At 57.7% G+C, this 19,030-nt stretch overlaps 1 protein-coding gene and 1 long non-coding RNA gene across 3 annotated transcripts; both read right to left on the bottom strand.

Annotated features, from left to right (window-relative positions):
- Window positions 1-858: 858 nt before the first annotated feature.
- Window positions 859-11,649, bottom strand: ARHGEF19 (Rho guanine nucleotide exchange factor 19). 2 transcript variants are annotated; one of them, XM_032418364.1, is made up of 16 exons: window positions 11,567-11,649; window positions 10,055-10,498; window positions 9,367-9,648; window positions 9,098-9,206; window positions 8,946-9,022; window positions 8,388-8,650; window positions 7,436-7,596; window positions 7,168-7,320; window positions 6,783-6,912; window positions 6,563-6,637; window positions 6,318-6,407; window positions 5,980-6,140; window positions 3,922-4,080; window positions 3,531-3,610; window positions 1,775-1,879; window positions 859-1,387 (listed from the first exon to the last, which is right to left on the bottom strand). In XM_032418364.1, the coding sequence occupies exons 2-16, from the start codon at window positions 10,467-10,469 to the stop codon at window positions 1,230-1,232; spliced, it is 2,418 nt and encodes an 805-aa protein (XP_032274255.1). In that variant the 5' UTR covers window positions 10,470-10,498; window positions 11,567-11,649; the 3' UTR covers window positions 859-1,229. The 2 variants fall into 2 exon arrangements, with proteins under 2 accessions (XP_032274255.1, XP_032274246.1); XM_032418355.1 differs by lacking the exon at window positions 11,567-11,649 and having other exon boundaries at window positions 10,055-11,391.
- Window positions 11,650-14,391: 2,742 nt separating this feature from the next.
- On the bottom strand, window positions 14,392-17,310 carry LOC116641013. The gene is made up of 3 exons (XR_004301122.1): window positions 17,228-17,310; window positions 16,562-16,693; window positions 14,392-16,337 (listed from the first exon to the last, which is right to left on the bottom strand). It is a non-coding gene; the product is annotated as an uncharacterized LOC116641013 (long non-coding RNA).
- Between the last annotated feature and the right edge of the window lie 1,720 nt (window positions 17,311-19,030).

Genomic DNA, 19,030 nt, shown 5'->3' with positions numbered 1-19,030 from the left:
AAGAATGGAAAGAGCTGAGTCCTCAGTGACATCAAGGAGCTCCTGGATCAAGCCTTGCTTGAAGCCCACCCTGCCCATATACTTCTTAGTTATGAGAACTGTGGTAGGCTGAGAAATGGTCCCCTAAAAGATATCTACATCTTAATATCTAGAACTTGTAAATGTTATCTTCTATGATAAACAAGGGAGGGGAGATAGATTTTTCAGGTGGGATTTAAGTTAAGGATTATGAGATAGATTATCTGGGTGGACCCCAAATGTAATCCCATGTATCCTTATCCTTGGGAGGCAGAGGTAGATCTGCCACAGACACACAGAGGAGAAGGCAGTGTGACCACAGAGGCAGAGATTGAGTGGTGTGGCCACAAGCCGAGGAAAGCTGGTAGCCACCAGAGCTGGAAGAGGCAAGGAACCATTCTCCCCTGGAACACATCCCCGCTACAGGGCAGAGCACGGCCCTGCCGACACCTGGATTTGGGCCCAATGATACTGACTTTAGATTTCTGGCCTCCAGAACAGTCAGAGAATACATTTCTATTGGTTTAAGTCATCTCGTTTGTGATCATTTGCTACAGCAGCTGTAAGAAGCAAACACAAGAGCCAATCAAGTCTCTTCCATCTCCAAGCCTAGTTGAATCTGATATTTTGTCAATTGCAGCCCAAAGCTGTCTAATTCATACCCAGCCCTGCTGTCTCCTCCTCCGGTTAAGAGGTGAACTCTCCCCATTGGGAGGCAGCCAGGGAGCCTCCTGACCTTTAGTTGGAGGAAGTGGGGCTGGGGTGGGGGCAGCATCAGACAGCCCGCAGACTCCAAGCAAAGGCATCATGGGAGTTTATTTACAGAAAAGTCACAGCCACCAGGGCCCATGCAGGCTCTGGCCAGAAGACCCCAGATATATATATCTATATACATATAGGTCCCAGCACCCATCAGCACGAGAGCTGTCCCCAGCTGGGCCCCTGCCAGAGGGACCAAGAGTCAGGCAGCGTGAAGGGAGTGGGCCCCAGTCCTTGCCAGCTGTCACAGGTCACCTGTGCAGTCCCTCTGTGGGAGGAAGAAACTGGTGTCGGCCCTGAAGTGTGGACCTGGAGGAGTGTGAGGACGGGCTGTACTCTGGACACCAGGTCGTGGAACACCAGCAGTGGCCTGGGGCTCGGGACACTACAGGTCCCTGCAGACCTGTGCAGGAGCTGGGCACGGAGCCGGCGTCCCAGGCCATGGCTGCCCATCATGCGGGGGGCTCTCCTAGTTTGCTGGTGGCACTTGTGATCCGCTTATTCTCTCGGAGGTTTCGAAGGCGGGCACTGAGGCTGCTGATCTCTTCCACGTAGGCCTGGGGCACCCACCCCTTCTCGCCATCTGCCAGGCGGACCCCCTCCAGCCAGCCTAGGGGCACGCAGGCCAGGAGCAACATCAGTGGCATCAAAGGGACTCCAGGGCCAGGTCTGCCTTGTCTGCGCCCCTGGGGCAGAGGTGACATCATCCCAGCAACCCAGTTCCAGGAAGGACCCTGCCTCTAGCAGTCTTGTAGATGAATTTCTGACCTGTTTTTCCTGACATCCTCTAAGAAGGGTATTTCCCATTCTTTCCCATCAGTCACTCTGCATCCTCCAGCTTTATAAGCGGGAAGTTCCTCCTCTTGTCTAACTTGATTCCTGCATGCTGTGGTTGATCAACACTTGCACAACTTTTTCCTGTGATGTCTTAGACATCTAGCTACCTCCTGCCCACCCGGGTCCCATCAGGAAGGCCTTCCCAGGAGGCCCCTCTCACCATCACTGGTTTGGGTCCTCACAGCCAGGATGTCAGTCTTCTCCAGGGTCAGCTCGTCCGGCTGCAGAGCCTTGTATGTCCTGACACACTGAACCTGGGGGTGGTCTGACAGCCCAAGGGAGAGCGAGGGAGTCCCCGGGGCAGGGGGTGATTGGGGGTGGGGAGGGGTAGGAGAGGGAGTCCCCGGAGGGTGGGTGGTGGCTCCTGCTGCTTCATTTGCTCTGCGCCTCCCACTGCCCACCCTGGCCACTGTCCTCTTACGCTAAACACAAGCCCTTGGTGAATCCAGTCCCTCCCAGCTTGGGTTATTGCCCAGGGCTCTCACCTCCCCAGCTCAGTCTAACACCTTGACGCTGACCTCCAGGCCAGTGTCCACCTACCCCAGACACCTCCCACAAAACAGTAATGGCCCCTTCCTATCCAGGGCTCCCTCTAATCCATCCTTCTCAACTGGGACTTCCCACTCCTCTGAGTAAAATCCAAAGTCCTCCCCACAGCCTACAAAGCCCTGCATGGTCTGGCATTGCGTCCTTGCTAGCCTCCCCTCCTCCCTTCTTTTTCCCCTCCCCTTCCCCACGCCCCTTGCTCATGAAGCTCAGCAACACTAGCTGCCCTGCTGTTCCCCCAACATTCTGAGCTCCCTCCTGCCTCAGGGCCTTTGCACTGCCTGTCCTCCTTCCAGGAGTACCTCCCCCAGAAGAGGCTGCCCCTCTTCATCCTGCAGGGGCCTTCCCTGACCACCTCTCTGGAGTGGGACGCTCACCCCACAGCCCAAACAGGACTCTTAGCCCAAGCCAGAGAACCTGCTTCGATCTAGGCCCTAGGCTCTTTCTACCACGGTAGACAGGCTGGCAGTATTGCAAAAACCACAGGCTTTGGGGCCAGACCTGGCTTGAATCCCAGCTCTGCTCCCCACTGGCTGTCTGACCTTGGGCAAGTTACTTAACATTTCTGAGCCTGTTTTCTCAGATATGAAAAAATGAGTCTACAACAGGGCTATCATGAGGACTGAAGAAACTAAATGCGTATAAAAGCCCCTTACACTGGGCCTGATGCATGGCAAGCATGGGTAGAAACCAGTTCCTTTCCCTTCTTCGTTAGCTCAGCCCTAACTCCCCCGCTCAGAAACCCTCAAGAGCAGCCTGGTATCCACTATATCAGGGTCCCTCTCTGATTGGGCAGCACTCTGGCTTACCAGCCTCACTCACACCCCAGAAAGAAGCCTCCATATCAACAGAGCTGATCCCGCACCCCCCACCCCCGGCCACTTCGGTTCCTGCCCTCTTTGCAACAGAAGTGAAGGTGGAGACAGACCGGGCTCCAGCCGCAGCTCTGCCCCTTACTAGTTGGGTGAACTTGGACAAGTCACTTTAACCTCTCTGAACCTCTGTTTTCTAACTTGTAAAATGGGTTTCTGTGGGGATGAAATGGGAGGATACAAAAGGCTTTGCCATCTCCAAGGTGTCGCCTGAGCACATGGGGGTCGGCCTGGCCTCTGTAAATGTTGTCCCTCTTCCAAGGATCTGCACAGTGGCCCCTGACTGGCCCAGGCCAGCCCCTGACTGCCCCAGGCCGGCCCCTGACTGCCCCAGGCCGGCCCCTGACTGCCCCAGGCCGGTTGATCTCTCTCCCCGCTGGCTCTGCTGGTAACATGGCACCAGGATGGGAGGAAAGGGGAAGAGGAGTGAGGGACCCAGCTGGGGGGATGCGGGCCTTGAGGCAGGGGCGGGGGGGGCAGGGGGAGGCAGGCTGCTACCTTGGCCCTCGCTGAAGACCTCCTTCTCCTCCTGGGAGCTGGAGGGGCACATGGCTGAGATCCATCGCTGCTTCTCACTTCTAGGGAGGGGGAGGCTGAGTTGGCACAATGCGCAAAGTGCAATCTCCCAGGGCCAGAGTGGCGAGACAGGGCTGGGAGAATTGGGGTATGATGTCCAGACTCAGGACCCACCCAGGGCCCGCCCCACAGCCCTGTCGGTCCCCAAGCTGGGGCCCCACCCAGCTCCGAGCATAAGAGAGCAGGCCCGGAAGGCTCTGGACACCAGCTCCGCCCGTGGCCTGCCTTATGCCCCTGTCCCCGCAGGTAGACTTGAAAGGCCTTGTGCCTGCCCGGGGAGGGGTCCTCTCTCTCCACACCCAAGCCCACTCACTCAGTCCGGGCCCTCAGCAGGAACTGGTGCTTCGCATGTGGCCCATGGAGGAGCTGAAGGAGGAACACGTGGCCGGGGATGCCTTGGAGCTTCAGGCTCAGATCCTTCACCTGGAGCTCGGCCATCTTGGCATGGACAAACACGGCAAACTTCCCTAGCCTGCGGGACCGGGGGAGGTGAGGTCAGCCTGGCTCACCCTCGGGACAGGGGAGTTCCGATCAGAAGGGAGTGGCTGCCCCTCTGGCTCCCTCCCCATTGGCTGCGGAAGGGCATCACCCCCCTAACAGCCAGCAGAGGCCCCACAAGGAATGGGGAACACCATTCCCACGGGCTCCCTGACAGAAGTAGAAGGTGACAAAACCCAGTCCCTGACCCCGGGCATGCTTTCAGGTTCTCTCTGAACTGCTCCCCGCCCCCCCGAGTCCCTATTCTAAAGAGCCAAGGGGCAGCCCCCCAGATGAGACCCCTGCGCTGCTTAGTGTTTGACTCTCGGACCGGTGTAGAAGCTGAACTCTGTCTCTCGTTTGCCGTTCTATCCCAGTGCTTGACACTGCCCGGCCCATAATCTGGGTTCAATAAACACTTGTGGGAAGGATGGGCAGGTGAGTGGGTCCAGGAGGTCCCACAGATTCCTTCTTCTCAACCTGTCTAAATAGAAGTCAGTATCTCCCACTCCAAACCAGACACCTTCCCTGTTCCCCATTCCAGGGAAAGACTCCATCAAGTGGCCCAGGAGGAAACTCTGCCATCATTCCAGCCTCTTCCCTCCCTCTCCCCGCACACCCCACCAGCAGCTCCATCCTACCTAACTCCCTATTGTCCCTGGAGTCCACACAAATCCCAACCACTTTGGGGGCATCTACTCTCACCTGGGCAATTGTAATAGCTTCTGGTCTCTCTCCTTCCAGTCCATTCTCCAGACTGGCCAGGAGTAAAATGTCACTCATCTGCTTAACTCTCCATGCTCCCCATGGCCCTCAGAAAGCCCAACCTCTGTACTATGACTTTCAACAACCCAACTTCTTTTTCCTGACCTTCCCCTCTACGAATCCAGCCCCAAACACACTCTGCTGTTATACCTTACTGTGACTTTGCTATATCCTCCCAAACTCCTTCTCCACCTGGAAAACTCCTACGTATCCTTCAAAACCCAGCTCAAATGTCCCTTCCTCTTTGAAGCGTTACTGATTCTCACCCCATACCAGAAGTTGCTACAGTAGGAGTGCACCTTTCCCCTCAAAACACTGACCAGGTGGTTATCAGAATGTATCATCATTGTCCTGAGAGCTCCTCTAGGCAGAAATGTCCCTAGCACCCATCAGGGCCCGGAAGAGAATAGGGGTTCAGTGACACTTTAGTGAATGAATGAATAAACCAGGAATGAACCCTTCCCATAGTCTAAGAAGTCCTTTCTTCATCACATCCAGCCTTAAGGCTTACCTCACTCAGAAAGACTTCTCCCTCATCCCAAACTGATACCAATCACAGCTAATACGGAGTGAGTGTTCACTGCGTGCCAGGCACTGTGCTAAGCTCTTTCCATGTATTATTATCACACTGAGTGTCCCTACATGGTAGTCTCTATGTTACAGATGGAGGATAAGATAATAACAATGGTTAAGAGCCTGGGATCGGACACCGGACAGACCTGGCCTCCTGGCCCCTGCACTTACTAGATCCATGCTCTTGAGAATAACAAGGGAGCCTACTTTCCAGGGAGATGCTTAGAGGACTGAAGAGAATAGTGCACACAGGATGCCTGGCACAGGACAGGCGCTTAGTAAATGTTGGCCATTATCAGGATGAGTTGGGGCAGAGCTGGGACTCCAGGACGATGCTTTTAATCTCTGCTCTGCAGACAGCCCAGCCCTTGGTTCTCAGGTCTGGAAAATGGACTGGCCTCACATCTCTGCCTTTTCTGGGGAACCTCCAAGGCTCGGGGTGCTCCAGCAGCCCAGACAGGGGCTCCCAGGCCTAGTGATGGACTGTTTGGGAGCCTCATGGTGGGGAAGAAGGGAGCTGGCTCCGATCTACTTCCCGCACCCTGCCCAGACTCACTCCTTCCGCCGAGAGAGCAGCAAGCAGTCGTTGAAGAGGTGCAGGTAGACTGCCTTGCTGGACAGCTTCAGCTTGGCGGGGGGCGCTGCGGGCAGTGGTGCCAGCTCCATCAGTTCCCCATGCCGAACCAGCCAGCGGGCCTGAGAGATCAGTGGGAAGATCTGGAAGGATGGAGGGGGCCGGGGGAGGGCGGGTCAGGCCCGGGACAGCAGGGCAAAAAGCACAGAACAGGGGAGGGGTGGGGCAGGGGAGCGAGGAACTGGCCCGCCGTGCTCAGGGAAGGAAGGAACAAGAGCAACCCCTTTGTGGCCCCCATCCCGCCAGCAGCAGGCATGCACCTTGCCCTCAAAGTGGATCTTCTTGCTCAGATGGATGAGCTCCTCTGTCCTCTTCATGGACTGCACACTGGCATTGCACTCTTGCACCAGCTGGGGAGGCCGTGGGTGGGTCACCTGCGGCCCCCCCCACCCCTGCTCCCAGAGCCTAGCCTCAGGCTCCCACCTGGGGACCAGAGGCTCTGATGGCTGGGGCTCATTTAGAGATATGCTGGGGATCTGGGGGCGCCCTGGGGAGCTGAGCTCACCTCCTTGAGTGCATTGAAGGCTTTGGTAGCCACGTCTTCGTCTTCAGAGCCCTGTGCTGTCCGCTTCAGGATGTTCTGGAGGGTGGGGTCGGTGCAATGAGGCAAGCTGGGACCTCCACCCATAACCCTGCCCGCCTGTCGTTACCCAGGAGGGGCTGTGGAAGGCACAGCACCATTCCCCCCTCACAGCCCTCACTGTAGCCGGGTGCCCTCCAGCTACCTCCACCAGCATCTTGAGGCGGGTGATCCTCTGAAATGGCAAGATAAGGAAGGAGGTGAGGGGCAGACGTTGGCATACGGGAGACTCCTCCAGGCGAGCCAGGATGCCAGGGAACTTGGGGTTCTCCAGGCTGGAAGATGGGGAGGGGCCTGGGGTCACAGATAGGCTCATAGATCCTATGAACCGCCAGGATCCATGACCCCAGCCACCCTCTTGATTTTTCAGGTACCTCTCGGCATATCCTTCCTGCCCCTTGGGGTTGGGTCTAACCTGATCCTAGGTCAGAGAGCCCTGTTCAGGAACCACCCCCCTCCCGGGTCACCGGTCCTCCGTACACCCTTCCGCCTAAGACTCCCTTTATCTTCCCCGCCCCCCCTCAGAGTACAGCAGACGCTGGTAGGTGCGCTCCTGGTAGGCCTGGTTGGTGACGTAGGGCAGGTACACTCGGCGGAAGGCTGGACAGTGGTGCAACACAATGTCGCACACGCTGAAACGCAGGACATCTGCCTCTAGCCGCTGCTCCAGGTCCTGCAGAAACCTGAGGGGTCCGGAGAGGGGTCAGGGTCAGGGCCAAGGAGAGACCCCAGACCTGGGAGCCGGGCCAATCACAGGCTTTGTCCCCGCCCCCCCACCTGACCAGACCACTCCCTCACCTCTCGCTGGTGCTCTTGACCTCGGGCAGTTTGGAGAACAGCCATTGCTTGTCCTGCACCCCCAGACATTCGCTCAGCTCAGCAGATCCTAAGAAGTGGCCCACGGCCACCGACAGGCTGTGGATGTATGAGGCCTCGGACGTGATCAGCTCAAACTTGGCCTGAGTGAGGGCGGAGGCGGGGTTGAAAGGGCCCGACAAGCCCACCCCGGACACTGTGACCTCACTTACCACCCGCCCTCCCGACCCCGCCATTCCTTTACCCCTCCCCCTGCTGTCCAAGCCCTGGACACCATCTCCTTAGATACCCCACCTCCGATGACCTGGTGCCTGACGGGTGAAGGGGACCACCTCTAGCCGCGCGCAATTGTTCAAACTCAACTGAAGACCTTGCCTGAGCCCCTAGCTCCACCCATCAGGCCTGCCCCTCCAGCGGGGAGCGCTTCATTTAGCCCCGCCCCCGCCCCGCTCAGTCCCTCGCCCACCAGGCGTTTTCTCTCCAGAGGGCTCTGCCCCTCCGGGTCCTCGCTTTCGCGGTCCCACCTCGGCCGGCCCAGCCTGACTCCGCCCCTCCGCTGGCCCTGTTGGCCCCGCCCCTGGCCCCACCCCTCCGTCCAGCCGCCGCTCTCGACGGCTGCTGCAGCGCTCCCGGCCCCGCTAGCAGCCTGCCCCACCTGGTCAGGTCCGTGCACCCACCTTTCGCATAGACGGTCCCGCCGGCCCCGCCCTCTCGTGGCCCCGCCTTCCCCGCTGGGTCCCACGCCCACCTCCAGCAGTGTGCAGTCCCGCTGGCCCGGTAACCCAGGGCCTCAGGCCCCGCTAAGTCGAGGGACCACCCCTCTACCACGTCCTCCTGGCCCCACCCCTTCTGTGGCCCCGCCCCCTGCGGGCCCCAGGGCCACCTCCCCGGCTGGCAGCCCCGCTGGCCCGCCCCGCCGGCCCCCGGCGCCCACCTCCTGCAGTTTGCAGTCGCGCAGGCTCAGCGTGGCCAGGACGCCGCTGCCGCGCACGTCGGGGATGTCCTGCCACAGCGAGAAGGTGGAGCCTCGCGCCGAGCGCTGCGCCCGGAAGGAGCTGCTCGGGGAGAGGTTGGCGCGCGGCGGCCCGGGCCCCTCCTCCGCGCCCTCCGCCTCGTCCCCCGGGCCCTCCTCCTCGCGCTGCTGCCGCCGCAGTTCGCGGGCGCTGGCCACGTCGCTGTATTCCTGGTAGAGGACCGCTGGGCGGGGAGAGGGGCGGGGGAGGGCCGTGGGGCGCCCGCCGGCCCGGTCCGGCTCCTGCCCGGCGCCCTGAGAGCCCGCCTCACTAAACGAGCCTTTCGGACGGTTCGGGTAGCGGGTCACCCTGAACTCGTTCACTCACTCACTCACTCCTCCCAGAAACACTGCTTGCGCACTCACTGCGTGCTAAGCCACTGTGCTTGCTGCGGAGATTCAGCTCTCTTGCCCTCTCGCAAGATCCCAACCTCTCAACTCTCCAAACCCGCAGCCCCCCAGCCCCTTCCTCCCACGTACTGTTAAGGAGAAACCGTGACTGGCGCCGCTCGCTGGCGCTCCTGGACCCCGGAGCCAGCTCTTCCGGCGTGTCCAGCCTAGGAAAGGGACAGGGTCAGGGCCCTTCTTGGCCGGCACCCCTCCTCGGACCGAGCGCGAGTGGGAGATGGTACCTGGGCTCGGGCCAGCCGCTATGGCCCCCGCTCGGGTCAACAGGGGCTGGCATCGCCAGACCGTCCACCCTCATCTCTACACTGCGCGACTCCCTTCCAGATGCTTTTCCTGGAGAGGGCGAGAGCTGAGGGTGGGTGGCTCCAAGAATGGCGCTGGCCACTGGGGTGCCACACTCCAGCTGACCAGCACCCCGTCTCAGGTGTGGGCCGTGCCCCATGCTGCCTCTGGCTCGCGGCCTGCTCTTAGGGCCCAGGGAAGAAGCTGGTACCTTCCCGAGCTGCACCAGTGCCAGACCCTGGGGTCAGCACCCTGGCTGCTGAATTCCGCCCCAGGCGCAGGGAAGAGTGCAGCCGGGTCATCAGCTCAGAGGCTGAGAAGCGCCTCCGCTCAGGCCCCTCCAGGCCTCCTCGGGAGGGTCCAGACAGCTCCAGTGGCCTAGGCTCCTCTGTGCTCAGGGTCTGCTCTGCCGCCTGGCCAGGCTCCAGGAAAACAGCATGGGCTTCAGGGCTGCCAGGGAGCTCTTCACGCTGGTACACCCGCATCTTGCGCCCTACGGGGAAGTGGGGCGAGAGCACAGGCTGCATCTGCTGGGCGCTCTCTCCACTCCCCGCTGCTGCTACCCTGTGGCCCTGAGCCTCTGAGGGAAAGGTCAGTGTTTTTGCCAGGATCTGGTCCCCCCGTCCCCCGAAAATGGGATCCACAAGAGGGGTAGCAGAGAGAGCACAGTGCTTGCCTGCAGTGGGCAAAGGGCCAAGGAGCCCAGGACAGCCACTCATTTGCAGTGCAACCTCCAACAAGTCACCAGTCCTCCCTGATTTCCCATTCTCTTCTCACTAGAATCTACCACTTGTCCTGCCTGTTTGGGGAACTCTGGGGCTTATGAAGCTTAAAAGAGCCACCCGACTTCTCCCCTGTCTGTCCCACTGGGCCACCACCCCTCACCGAGAGTGACTCACAGGCAGACTTCTTCTCTGAGCCATGACTGGCCCGGCGCTGTGGCTGTGGGTGCTGGGGACTCCAGGGTCCCTCCAGAGCTGGGGGCTGGGCACTAGGACAGTGTGGCCAGCTGCCAGCCCTGCTGGGCCGCATCCCCCCACCAGTGGAGATGTCGGTGTCTGGGACTTCCGGGGATGGCGGCCATGGCAGCCCTTGGAGAGGAGCAGGGGTCCCCAGGGACCAGCGGCTGCCAGGAGCCCGCAGCTCCTCTGGGGCCACAGGGAAGAGATCCAGACACACAGGGCTCGGGGGCTGCAGGGCAGGCAACTCTGCAAAGGACAGGCTCTCCTGCTGGCACACGGCTACCGGGTGGCGCGCAGAGCCACGTGGCCCAGCCAGGTGGGACTTGAGGGTGGCAGGTGGCCCACAGTCCATTCCTCCTTTGCTCTGCCACCCACCTGGGCCTGCACAGGAAAAGGTATGAGAGGCAGACACAGAACAGTAGGGCTGTCCAGCAAGCCACCTCCGTCTCGGAGGCCTGGACAAACCCTTGTGTACACGCATGCGCACACTCACGCACCTAACTGCATAGTAACAGCTAATACTTACTGGGCACTTACAGAGTGGCAAGTGCTGGGCAAGTGGCAAGTGCTTTATATATATTATTTCTTTAATCCTCACAACCCTGAGTTGATGCTATTTTTATCCCCATTTTATAGGTGAGGTAGGTGAGGCACAGATGTTATTTGGCCTATGGGGGGAGCCAGGATTCAAACCCAGGCTGTCTCGCTTCTGAGTCTGCGCTTTTAACCACCTTGTGCATTTTCAACTCTCACTGACCTATGATCAGACACACATACATACGTTGTCGCACAATCCATGTATGTTCCAGGCACATGCACACGTTTTCTTCCAAGTACACACCTGGACATACACACTCTCATAGGTACACACAGACACTTCAAAGCCACAGGCTCACGCATTCACGCACTTTTCACACAACTACATATATTCACACAGACTCTTTCACACACACATACACACACACACACTGACCCATCAGATATTTATGTACCCACTCAAGCTTTCTCACACTCCTGTTCCATTCACACTCACACACCGAGATACAGACACAAATACACGGGCGCAGAAGTCCTTGCTTTGGTGTTACCCAACCTCCTCTACCATGCCCAGAGTTGCAGCCTTCTGCGCTGAGTGGTGCCCACACCCTGCCAAGCTGGCTGGGAGGCTCACAGACTGGCAGGCGGGCCACCACCCAGATCAGGCTAGGCCCTCCCGGGAGAAGGTCAGGGAGATGTCCTGGATCCCCCACTTGGGGCGAGAGAGGGGTTCTTCCCTACCCGGGGGTCCCAACCCCAGCGATCGAGCCAGGCTGACCGGGTCCTCTCTGGGCAGGGAGTCATCCCCAAGGAGTCTGCCGGAGCCTCGGGGCAGGCCTGATGATAGAGGGATCCGAGCCCCCACAGCCCTTCCCCCGGCCCTCCACCAGCTGCCATCCTGCAGCCTCTCACCTCTCCAGCCGAGGGCCGCTGATCTCGTTCTGCTCCTGCTCCGGCGGGAGAAGCCCTCTCTCTGCCCAGCTGGCTGGGGGAGATCCCACCCAGACAAAGAGTTTGATTCATCAAACCCTGTGGTGAGGCAAGCGGTAGGGAGGGAGGGAGCAGGCAGCGGGCTGGGCGGGGGCCTACCCTAGCCTGGCCTCACTGTGGGCAGGCAGGGCAGCAAGGACCCCCCCAGAGGCCCCCTCTGGCCAGAGGAGCAGTGCCCAGCCTGGCAGGGCAAGGAGACCGAGGGGACAGAGACAGAGATAGAGACCCAGAGATACGGAGACCCTTTAGGCAGCATCTCGGAACGGGAGACCCCAAAACACTCAAACCCAGAAAACCACAGACGCCGAGACATTCAGGGACCCAGAGATGGAGACAGAGACAGAGACACTGAAAATTCACAGACCAGATACTCAGAGACAGATGCAAAGCCCAGAAAAACCCAGGGAGACAGATGGACAAACGTTTTGTGGCCCACAGGGTTGCCAGTCTAGTGAGGGAGCTGAAAATGAAAACAGTTACAATCCGGGTTGGCAGGAGCCAAGCCAGAGGAACCATCAGCGCTGGGCTCAACTTGACCTGAGCATTCCAGGAAGGCTTCCTGGAGGAAGTAATGGCTAACTGTTCTGGCTGAAATAGCCAGGGACCCAATAAACATCGATAGGGAGAAAATCTTGACCTGAGAGAAACAGTGACAGCGTCAGTGACCGAGGGATGAGGGGGGGATGGAGGAGAGGACCCAGGGGGGGACCACTCCATCTGCAGAGCTGCTCCTCTGCTCTCTTCAGTCCCTACCTGGGATGGGGTGGGGCTGCTCCTAAGAGACAGTTACCCTCCCTGTCCGTGTGGGCAGCTTAGCTTGTACCTTAAACCTCTGTCCATCTGAGCACGTCTCTGTTTCCTCATCTGGTAAATAGGCTAGTCCTGCCAGCTTTAAAACACTAACACGAGAATTAATGATAGCACCCGTAAAGCCCCTCTCACAGAGTGGGAGCTTTGTAGTTGATAGTCATTCTCCTGAGTATTGGGATTAGTCTTTCTCTAGTCAGCAGGTGGCTTGGGTCGTCACACGGATGGGGAAACTGAGTCAGTGAGGATGAGGCCCACCCTTCTTTGTAGGAGCATGTGGAAGGAGACTTGGGACCACTGCCGGCCAGAGAGATCTCTTTCTCTCCAGGAATCTGAAGTCCTCAACATAGGAGTCCTACTTGCTTCTGTGGGGACCCATGTGCAAGAATATACACGTGCTTCTGCTCCCTTGTATTCTGGGAGATCCTCTCCACTTGGATTCAGGGAGCCCCTGGAAGGCAGGGAGCACACTCCCCCATACCCTCCTGAGTTACAGGGATAAGTGAGCAAAAACATGGAAGCCTTGGGGCAGGAGCCCCCCTATTAAAGGCTTAGAGGAGAAGCCTGGGTGGATGCCAGGGGAAGGTGGTAGGTTTTCTGTAGAGAGGAGGCTGGAGGCAGGTCCCTAGAGGGAAAGTCAGGGGTGAGTCAACCTCCACCTCTGTCCAGACCAAAAGGCAATGGGAATGACCCATCTAGCTTGGATACCAGCCCTGTGGCCTTCCCAAGATGTGGCCCGCTCAACCTCAGTGCTCGGGACCAAGGAGCGGTTGAGCTGTGTTCATACTGTGTGCAGCTCATCTCTGCTAGAAAAAAAAATAAAGGAAAAAAACCTCAGGAAGAGAACTGGCCCCAAGTAGCAGGCTCATTCCCTGCTCCAGACAAGATCACCGGATACTCTAGTGGCAATGGTCATTCTGGAACCCATAGGGGAAAACCCCTGCCAAGGTTCAAGCCCAGTGTTGACACTACCAGCTGTGTGGCCCTAGGCGAGTCATAGCCTGTTCCTGGGCCCCAGTGTCCCCACCTGTAAAGTAGCATGGAAGGTCCCTCCTGGCTGCCCCCTCTAGGAAACTCGTGTCATCATGAATATCTCTGCGGGCAGAAGGACAGGCAGGGACCAAGGAGGGCCCCATCCAGTGGACACTGCTAATCACATGGACAGTGGGCCCACTTGGCAAGGCTGGCAGAGAGGGTCTCTGGATACTACTATGGTCCAGGGAGAGCACCTCTGGCTTCCTGTGCCCAGGATTTCCCTGCCTCCCTCCCCGGTCCCCCTTGCCCCGATGCCCAGAGGAGTAGGGCCCTGCCATGGCCCCTGTGCCCCTTCAGGGACAAAGCCGAGTGGAAGGTCATGGCTGGAAAGGGGATCCAGGCCAAACAGGCTACGGAGCCCCAGGAGGCCATAAGTGGGTGGGAGCCAGGATCAGAGGCCAGGCAGGCAGCACAAAGGACTCACTCTGGGAAGACTGGCGGGAGGAGGATGGGACGGCAGGCAGCAGGGTGGGGCCCTACCTCAGCCAGGGAGCTCTGTCCAGCCTCCGACACGGTCCAGGGCTCCAGACCACCTGGGGGCTCTGGGGTTGCAGCTGGGTCCTCGGGGGGCTATGTCAGCATGGCCCCTGAGCCGGGCAGTGCACGATCCCGGGTATTGTGTGGGGCGGGGAAGGGGGAGGCGAAGGCGGAGGGAACCTCGCAGGCGGGCAGGCGGCTGTCTCAACGTGCCTGCTCCCCGCCCCCCTTCCCCAGAACCGGTTTGGCCAGTCTGGGGTACAAGAGGGGGGCTGGAACAATGGGAGTCCTATGCCCGGGAGAGGCTCTGAAGGACCCCAGACCGATGTCCTAAAGATGGGGGAAGCACTGCTTTTCCGCCCAAGAAACAAGTCACCCCTCTTCTGAAGCTTCCCAAATGTAAGACATGCTGGGGGAGGAGAGGCTTCACAGAGAACCTCCCAAGCCTTGGACTTCTCAGGTACGCTGAGAACTCTGCAGTTTGCTGACCCTCCCTGAACTGGCTACAGCACCTATAAAATAGGAACACTCGTTTCTATGGTGGAGAGATGGAAATCATGAAAGTTGGTGATGTGCATCCAGGACCATCCTGGCCAACCCTTCCAGTATCACTGCTCCCGTGAATGACCCATCCTCTCCTGCTGCCTGGAATGACCCACCTTGCCATTTCCAATGGCCTCCTCCACCAGGAAGCCTTCCCAGACTCTAGCCCACACCGAATAAGCCCTCAATAAACCAATAGCCCCAGTAGAACCAGCCTCCAGTAAGGAGGCTGCAGCAAGCATGCAATCTTCCCAAGCCCATGAAAAGGAAAGCTGTTCTATTCCCAATACTACCTGCCATTTATTTAAGCACTCGGCAATTGCCAGACACTCAGTGTTAATATCAATATGTACACAAATACCAATACTCATGTTGCTCATAACTTATTGTACACTATGTGCCAGGCACTGTTCTGAGCACTTCACATCTGTTTACAGATTTCCCCCACTACCCAAAAGTAGAGTGTTCCTACGAAAGCTTTCCTAAGCCAAACGGCATAAAACAAAGAAGCAATTACCATTAATGTATATGGAAAAATGTTTTTAGCATTTCCATACCCCAAAAATAACCTCTCTTAGGCTTTTCTGATACTTGAGGACACATCTTGCTAACAGATGCACAAAATAAATCGAGATAAAACACAGATGCCCCAGGACACAGCTCAAAGCTCTGTTGGCTTGATCCTGAGATGCTGAGTGCCGGGCCAGGGAAAAGCTTGGTGTGGCAGGCTCTCTACTCAGGGTGTGTGCTGCCTCTATAAAGGATTGCTGCAAAACAAATGTTGAACGCTATTTTCCCTTTTTCACCTTTTTCCGTAAAAGCAAAAATTTTCTTTGGATTTCTTCTGGTTAGTGAAAACAGGTACTAATAAATAGAAGTCTTCGGTGAAAGCCAAGTGGTGTAATGCAAACTTCTGAAAAGCAAGGGATACTGTATTCATTCAATCTCCACCACAACCCTGTTACTGCTCCCACTTATCAGATGAGGACATGAGGCTTGTACGTGTTAAATCGGGGGAGGGGGTTATCCCATTCAATCTCTCATCAGCTCTATGAAGTCTCTATTTTATAGATATGAAACTGAGGTCCGAGGGATTAAATCACTTGCCCAAGGTCATACAGCTAATAGGTGTCAGAACTAATATTCAAACCCAGGTCTTTGACTCAACCACCAACCTCTGTCCTTAGCCACTGCCCAGGACTGCGTCACCAGGCTTTTGGGAGAATCTGGTGAAAAGTGTGTAAACGTCCGTTGGGAGGTGTCTCAGCTCTCCTGACTAAACCCTTTTACTATTATTCATACACTGCTGGCCTCCATGAGCATATGGGGCAGGTGTCCAGGGCCCAGATCCCAATGTACTCTCCCCCACCAACTGGTGACCACTCAGTACTGAGTGATTAGGGTCCCTCCACTCCCTTGGCCTCCAGAGCATCCAGACAATGAAGAGACACTGCACAGTGTGTGTGGAAACCAGGTGTCCATGGACGGGTGGCACACTGGGGGGCAGAGAGAGGTTTATTGCCAGCACTGCACACAGAGCAGGAGATGGGGACAGGGAGAGGGAGGCAATGCAGGACTAGCGGTCTTCAGTGAGCTTTAATGCTCTAATCCTCTCACCCCAGTTCCGAGGCCGACCTTGGGGCCGCTGGCCAAGGTACTGCCCAGACCCCCGGCCAGAGGCAGAGGACCCCAAATGGAAGGAAGCATCTGGGGAACCTAGGGTTCTTGAAGGGCAGTCCCGCCTCACTCGCGCCTGGTCCTGGGCTCTGGGGACAGCGCCCCTGCTGCAGAGGACAGGAAGCATGGCTTGGTCATGCTGAATAGGCTGGCCCTGGAGAGCAGAGGGGACTCCGGTGGGGATAATGTCATAGAGGGGGCGGGGGAGTGGGCGGAGTTTGGTGAAGGGCGGGGCCAGGCAGAAAGGAGACGGAGGGGGGCCAATTCTCCCTCTGGGAGAGGCCAAACTAGAGGGCGGGGCAAGAGAGGGCTGAGCTAAGCCGTGGGGGCGGGCCGGGGGGCGCGGTCGGGGGACCAGGGTCCGTTAGCAGTGCTGACCTAAAGCAGCGCCTCCCCGGAGTCCGCAGGCTTCTGCATGGCCAGGTAGCGCTCGCGCTTTATTTTGGTAACCAGGGCTGCTGCAACGTCGGGCACGAGCCAGGCGAGGGGGCGCACGGAGACCACCACGTGCTGGGGCCAAGGGGGAGCCAAAGAGAGAATGAGTCCCTTAGCTACCTTAATTTATCGAGCGCTTACTAAGTGCAAGGCACCATTCTGAGGTTTCCCGGGTATTAATTCACTTAATCCTCACAACAACACTAGGAGGTGAGTACAGTCACTATTCCTGTTTTACAGGTGAAGAGACTAAAGCATAAAGCGGTTGTCATTTGCCCAAGGACACGGGTATAATTCGAAACCCGTAACACTAGGGACCCTGGTAGAGAAAGAGCTGGAGAAAGGATCCTAAGCAAAGCCGGAGGGAGCATGCCTCCTCTCCTTCCTCCAGGTCTGTTGCCCAAAGATAATAGTCGTAGTAGTAGTGCTATTAATTTATTGAGCACCTACAATGTGCTGGACACTGTGCAAGTGCTTGGCACCGAATCTTCATAACGACCCTATGAAGTAGATCCTATTCTATAGCATACCCCCCGTTTACAGCTGGTCGGCGGCAGCGCTTGAACTTGAACCCAAGTCTGTCCCACACACACAAATAGCTGACCCTACCTCGAAGGCGACGATGAAGCCCAGACGCACGGCCAGCAGCTTCCAGTAGAAGAGGGTGAGGTTCCCCTGTGGGTCGAGAAAGGCCGCGTACCTGAGCTGAGGAGGGCGCGGGGTCCGGCGAGTCTCTCCCGCCCCTCCAGGCCCCGGTGCCTGGCCCCGCCCCTTCAGCGGTTCCCCCACCCCCCACCCCAGCTCTGCCCAGCTGTCCGCCGCGCAGACTCAGCTTCCTATCCACCTAATTGGGCTCCGCCCCACCCCTCCCACGGGCTCACTGCTCCGCCTCCAGATTCAGCACCCCGCCCCCCGCAGCCAGGCCCCGCGCGTCCCCAGGCTCAGCGCTCCACCCCTCCCAGACAGGCCCAGACCCCCTCCTTGAGGCTCCCACTTGCAGGGCGTGAGGTCCTCCTGGGCAAGGTAGGCTGGAGGTGCGGGCACAGTTACGCAGTTGAGAAAGCTGCACAGTAGGCTGTGTGTTCCTACTGGTACAGGAGACAGGAGACGCATTAGGTCCGAGGTGAAGGCGAGGAGGAAAGCCTGCAGGGTCAGAGGGACTCCAAGGCCCAATCTCCCAACTACCCCGACCTGGGTCCAAACCCATTCCCGTGGGCAGGATGAGCCTGCGCCCAGAATCCTAGAACTCTACCTCTTATTTCCCTACCTCTGACCCTGGAATTCAGCCTCCATTTCCCTATTCCTAAGCCACCTTTCTGGGTCTCTGATCTCTATTTCCCCCTCTGACCCTGTATGCCCCTCCTTTGCCTCATGCTCACATTCACAATGACCAGAAGGTGGGCCATGGCCTCAAGCAGAGGCAGCCAGATTCCAATGCCCTGTGCCCGCTCAGCCACTGGCCTCCAATACTCGTACAGGAACTTGTGGGTCCAGTCGGATCTCTACCCAGTTGTTGCTGAGCAAAGCAAGCAAGGGTGCCAGAGCAAGGGCCCAAAGCCCCCTCACCATGACGAGGATGGCTGCAGAGCTGGTGTGTAGGTGAGGAAGGCAATGTGGGAAGTAGGATTCCTTCAAGCCTGTCACTGGGTTCTGGGCCATCTGTGCGCCCAGAGTGGCCAACGCTGGACGTGCACACTCCTGTTCAAAGAGGCAACAGATGTGCCTCCTGGGGCCCAAGAGACTGGGTGTCACAACCCTGGGGTTGGGGGAGCCCCCCATCTTTTTCTGCCTGAGCAGGGAGCTCTGGAAATACAGGAATGAGGTCCACATCATTTTTGTTTCTGCAGGGCCTTTCCTCCCAAGGTCCTGGCTAAAAGCCTGTGGATGGATGTATGCATGCATGCATAGATAGGAAGGTAAACAGAAATGTAAACAACAAATGGATGCACTTCTGGGAGAGGGCTGAATAGGCTGATGGATGGGTGGGCAGTAGATGGACAGATGGGTGGGTAAACCGGACAGGCAGACAATTGGCAAATCTCGATAAGTGGGTGCACAAGTGGGTGAGTAAAAGGGCAGATGGGTGGATAGATGGATGGATGGCTAGGTGGATGGATGACAGACATTAGGATGGATGAATAGATAATGGATAATGGGTAATGTACTAGTTCATTCAATAACTGTTAACTGACTGGGGCACCTAGGTGGTTCAGATGGTTGAGCGTCCAACTCTTGGTTTTGGCTCAGGTCGTGATATTGGGGTCATGAGATCGAGCCCCACGTCAGGCTCTACACTCAGCGGAGAGTCTGCTTGAGATTCTCTCTCTTTGTCTGCCCCTCCCCCCTCTCTAAAATAAATCTTTAAAAAAAATAACTGTTAACTGATTGCATACTATTCTGCAGTAGATACTG

This window comes from Phoca vitulina, unplaced genomic scaffold, assembly GCF_004348235.1.
Source record: "Phoca vitulina isolate PV1807 unplaced genomic scaffold, GSC_HSeal_1.0 scaffold2, whole genome shotgun sequence".
NCBI lineage: Eukaryota > Metazoa > Chordata > Mammalia > Carnivora > Phocidae > Phoca > Phoca vitulina.
Note: the sequence above shows the minus strand (reverse complement) of the source record. Positions and strands in the feature narration are given on the sequence as shown.